Raw genomic sequence first — 5613 nt, 5'->3', positions numbered from 1 at the left:
GTTTCCTGATGAAGAAGACCGATTCATGGTAAATCTTAGATATTATATTTTTTAAATACATGATTCACAAATGACTTTAATAATAATTAATCCGTAAATAAAGATAAGAAACTTTAATGAATAAACAAATCTTCATCTTAGTCAGAAAAATGTTATTTATGTTGTATCGTACTGAGAGAAAAGAACATGTTTTCTATGAATAAAAAAATGAAGGCATTGCCGCCACTACGAATGGGTATGTAACCCTGAAAGTATTTGAAAAGCAGCCTGTCACTGCCCCGGCTATAAAAAAGAAAAGACTGAAAAAAAGACTAGTGTTTACTTTCACAACACGAAAGGGTAAATTGTTGTTCAGATTTTATTTGTTTTTTAAAAAGGTATTTCAATATATCTAGATCTTGAATTTAACAATACATTTTTGTCACTTGCAGGTATGATAATCATTTCTAATAAAGAGCTTGGCAGCAAGTCTAAGAATAAAAGACGTTGATGTTTTGGGGCCAACAGCTGAGAAGTATACACAAATGTCGACATCCCTGTTTGTTATCCATGACTCTATGAGCCATCTAATCGGAAGTTTGGATAACCTATGCGCTAGTCTCCTTCAACGAGGTGAGGTTGGATTCACTTGGGTTCGACAAGAGTTTCCCAATGAGGAGAAATTTAAGTGTGCTTTAAGAAAACTTGGTTACAACGTTTATGATATGATAATATGTCACTGCTCAAGAGTTTTCTCACGACTAAAGACTCTCTAAAGGAATAAGAACGACTTAGAAGGGACTTGATACAAATATGAGACAATTGTGATATTAATGTGTATTATGAACAATTTGATAAACATTTCATTCAATAAGTGTATTTCAATAGATCCAAGAAATGAGACTCAATTAAACTCAATATAACAAGGTATACCCTACGATTACATTGATGGATTCTCAAGATTCGAAGAGAAGATACCTGATAGGAGTAAATTCTATAACAAACTCAATGAAAGCGATCTTTCAGAAGACGAATATCAGCGTCTATTGAAAACTTGCAAAGTTTCTGGAATTGAAACATTGGGGGAACTACACGATCTTTATCTTAAAATAGACGTACTCATTCTCTGCTGTGTCTTTGAAGATTACCGTCGGCTTGGTATGAAAATGTTTCGCTTAGACCCTGCGCACTATATTAGGTATGTACTATAGACAAGAAAGCTGCAGATCTTTAACACTCAAATTTCTACCACTTCAGTACTTACATAACATATGATATAAACTTATTACAGTAACTGTAATTTCAATTTAACTTTATTTTTAGTAGCCCTAGCTATTCCTTTGATGCAATGCTCCATACAACAAACGTGGAGTTAGAACTGCTGCAAACTTCAGAAATGTACAGTTTCTTTGAGAGAGGTATATGAAATTACATAAACATTGAATTTTAAAATTCCTATGCTTAAATCTATCAGCTAAAATTTCAAAACCATTTTCTTTTGAAACACATATCATTTTTATCAGGAATGAGAGGCGGCTGCAGCTCTTTATTCAAGAGGCTGGCAACAGCACACAACGAGACTGCAAACTTCAATTACGACCCAAGATGCAAAAAGTCCAGCATATTTTTATATTTTACACAGTGAGTTAATCTTGATTATTAGATTTTGAAAATACAATTATTATTTATTTCTTACAAGACATCCCTTCATAATCAATATTTTTTAGGATTGTAATAACTTGTATGGTGCCTGTATGATGATGAAGCTCCCACACTCACAATTTCGCTGGCTGACAGAGAATGAACTAGAAAACTTTAATGTGCAAGACTTCGATGCTACTGGAGATTATGGGGTGGTATGGGAGGTATTACAATGAAATTTTCATTTTTAACAAATGATACAATTAGCTTGTTTCTTAATCGTAAATTAAAAGAGTTTTGTATGATTCTTAAAATCTATAAACTTTAGGTTGAAATTATATATCCTGATCACCTCTATGAAGCCCATCGGGATTTCCCCTTAGTATAGCTCCGAAAAAAAGAGATATCACCAAAGAAATGAGTGATGAAATACGAAAGTTTCTGGAAAATAACGATATGAAGTTCACCACTCAAAATCGGTTGACTCAAACTTTCCTACCGAAGGAACGTTACGTTGGTCATATAACATAGTTGTTACAAAAATTAGATGTGTAAACTCTAAGTCTAAAGGAAAACAAAAAGCTACAAGGAAAAAAGGATCGTCAAGATTGAAGTGGATGAAAACTAAAGAGGCGGTCGTAGTACCTAAAAGGGAGACAAAGAAACCAAAAAAATCATATTAAATAAACCAATAAAGAAAAGGAAAAGGCAATCGACCACAGAAAAATCTCCTAAAATAGGACTGACTAATGTCCGTATGCTCCAAATTCCCTTTTAAATACGACCTTGGCTTTAAATATAAAGCTGGTCTCCCCTTTACAGCGGGGCTTTAAAATTTTTCGTATGCTCCAAAAATTTAAAGGTCGCCTTTAAATCTAAATACGAGGTCATCTTTATCGATAAAGGGGACCTGAACTTTAGCTACTTTGCCGGTATGCTCCAAAATTTGAAGACGAGCTGCTCTTAAAAAACGATCATCTCCATATTTGGAGTGAGAATTGACCAAATAAGGCAGACCCAGTTTTACTTCCTGTTCACACCTTCCGGGACATCCGTCACACTTCCTCTCACTCAGGTATGGTTTACTGCAGCTTTTCTTTGATTTTTCAGCCTGACTGTGTAGGCATGTTGACTCAGTAATTCCTCCGTGTTCCTTTATAACATCCCTCTAAATTGTAATTAATTCTATCAGCCGATAAATTCGTCGTCACCGCCATCCCCACCCAGAAAAGATTCCTTGCTTTAACTTCAGCACTACGTCTAGTGAGCGGGTGCATCATACTGTCGCACCAATCATAAGATAGTTTGATAAATGAACTTGCTCCTCTCAGGTTGTGCAATACTTAGATCAAATTTTCGGATACATGCCTCTGTAGGCTCTATCGTTAACTTGTACTGTGGTTTATATTGTTAGCTTTGTACTGTATTCTCCACTGCTACCTTTGTACTGTGGTCTCTATTGCTATATGATATATGTGGTCTCTATTTCCAGCTTATTACTGTATTACTGAAGTCTAACTTTTTACTCATGTCTCGATCGCTTGCTTTTTACTGTCGTTTTAGACAGGGCAAGCTCTGTACGGTAGTTTAGTAAATGTATTGATCGTTATTTCTGCCACTTCATTCGAATTAATTAAACCATTTTGTCAGTCGTGAATCGAGTCAGAGCAATGGAAGACGCATTAGATGTGCTTGAGAACGTTGAACCAAATGAATATGTCAGAAGACCTATGAAAGATCGAATGAACCCATTGAGTCAGTATGATGATACAGAGTTCTACATTCGTTTTCGGCTTAAGAAGGATGGACTCCAGTACATTTTCAGTTTAGTGGAGAATCAACTTAAAGAGTGTAGAGGCCGTGGACGGTTCCCGTCAGTTCCACCAATCATGCAACTTGCTGTGACTCTGCGTTACTATGCTACTGGTGGATTTCAATCGACAACAGGGGATCTCTTTGGACTTCACCAATCGACAGTTAGCCGACTGATAAAGATTACATCCGAAATCATAGCTTCACTTGCACAGGATACCATCAAGACTCCAAGCTCTGAAGAGTCTCTTAAAAGCAATATTTTCTTCCTGGAATATAGTAGTCTCCCTGGTGTCACCGGTATAGTCGATGGGACTCACATTTGGATTCAATCTCCAGGGGGAAAAACTGCTGAGCTTTACCGGAACAGAAAGGGATGGTTCAGTCTTAACGTTCAGGTGGTGTGCAATGAGAAGCACAAATTCCTAAATGTGGTGGCACGATGGCCTGGTTCAGTTCACGACTCCAGGATATGGAAGAATAGCAAGATCTGTAGAGATCTGGAGGAGGGCAGACTGCAAGGAGTCCTTTTAGGTGATTCTGCATACCCTCTGTCGAAACAACTGCTGGTTCCATTCGACTATCCATGTTCGACTGCTCAACATGGGCGGTTCAACCGCGCTTTGTGCAGATGTCGGGTCTTTATCGAGCAGACCATCGGAATATGGAAGCGACGCTTCCCAGTGCTGTCGTACAAAGTTAGAAAGAGTCCAGAGAATGCGGCAGTGGTAATTGTAGCTACGGCTGTGTTGCACAACTTGTGCACTGATTTGAATCAGCCTGTGCCAGGAGACGACCCTATTAATGAAGCTGAACTAAACCTAAACAACTTGTATGACGATGAGCCATTCACTCCTGACGAAGATTTCGTTTTCACTGGCAAAGAAATTAGGGATGCTTTGGTCGAAAGATTCTAGTGCAACTATCGGCCACAACAGATTTGAACTCTACAAGCTATTACCTTATTTTTGCTTGTTGATTAATTTTTGCAAGTAGTATTATTGTAGAGTGCATGTGTTCTGGATGGCAACTACCTTTCACATTTCATAGAGGTATTGAATCATATTGCGGAGCCGTACTGTAAAATAGGAAATCATGACTTCATTTACATTTAGAAATTATGACAAATCATGCCACGACGTATTAAATTATTAAATATTCTTTCGTTCATGTTTGACTTTGTGGCTATTACCTATTTCTTTCTCAAATTTATTTCTTGTAAAATATCTTGTAGTTATTCGTTATAACATAATTCTATCTCGATTTAACATATTTTGCATACCAGCTAGTGGCTACTCATACTTCACTTGTGTTGTTATATCTTAAAATTTCTCCGTTTTTCAAACAATTAACATATTTTGTCTTAGGGAGATCAAACTAATATGAAGAATGAAAAAGATCAGGTGGAACCCACAACGTGCAAGAAAGAACCAAGTGAATCTGATGGTAACTGTAAGAAAAAGGGGAAAAATTGGTCTAAATCAGAAGAAGGGATATCAATGGACCTGATAGCGGACAAGCGGGATATTATAGAATCAAAAGCCACTAATCGCACATTTAAAAACTTAAATCTGAAAAATCAAGCGTGGAAAGAGATTTTTGCATTATAGAACAATAACTTGGGTGTTAATCACCGCAGTATTGAGCAGCTCAAGAGCAAATGGGACAATCTGAAAACTTCTGCCAAGAAAAGGAGTGATGCACTGAAACGGCATCTAAATCAGACTGGAGCAGCCCCCAATCCTAAACTGAATCTGAGCCCGAATGAAGAAAAGATACTGGGAATCATGATGGGGGCCTTTGATCCAATCAAGAACGAATACGACAGCGATAACGCAATTGAGGAGAAGGAAACTAAAGTGGAGATGACTGGTTGTGTGAGCCCTGTTGCCACTGTGATTGATTTGGAAGAGGACTCCCGGCCAGAGGGTCAGCTGGAAGAGACAGATGACATGGAGACGGCAACAAGGAAGCGTGACGTTGACGTGATGAAGACACCAGGTAACAGTGGGACTGCCGCCTCTAAAATACCCAAGACTCAGGCACAGACTGGAAACCAGCTAAGAATGGACTATATGGAGCTACAGAAGACGCTGCTGCTAGAACGGCACCAGAGATATATGCAGCTGATGGACACTTTGGAAACCTGTGCTAGGGAAACCTCCAGGTTGCGTGAAGAGA

At 38.0% G+C, this 5613-nt stretch overlaps 1 protein-coding gene across 1 annotated transcript; it reads left to right on the top strand.

Annotated features, from left to right (window-relative positions):
• Window positions 1–3290: 3290 nt before the first annotated feature.
• Window positions 3291–4349, top strand: LOC134823726 (putative nuclease HARBI1). The gene has a single exon (XM_063835259.1). The coding sequence runs from the start codon at window positions 3291–3293 to the stop codon at window positions 4347–4349; it is 1059 nt and encodes a 352-aa protein (XP_063691329.1).
• The last annotated feature ends 1264 nt before the right edge of the window (window positions 4350–5613 follow it).

This window comes from Bolinopsis microptera, chromosome 11 (genome assembly GCF_026151205.1).
Source record: "Bolinopsis microptera isolate Bmic1 chromosome 11, MBARI_Bmic_1.0, whole genome shotgun sequence".
Taxonomy (NCBI): domain Eukaryota; kingdom Metazoa; phylum Ctenophora; class Tentaculata; order Lobata; family Bolinopsidae; genus Bolinopsis; species Bolinopsis microptera.
The sequence above is the reverse complement of the archived record's forward strand: the minus strand, read 5'-3'. Positions and strand labels throughout refer to the sequence as shown.

What these genes read in the sequence shown, in the direction of transcription:
- LOC134823726 (XM_063835259.1), top strand. Translation starts at nt 3,291, where the DNA reads ATGGAAGACGCATTAGATGTGCTTGAGAACGTTGAACCAAATGAATAT.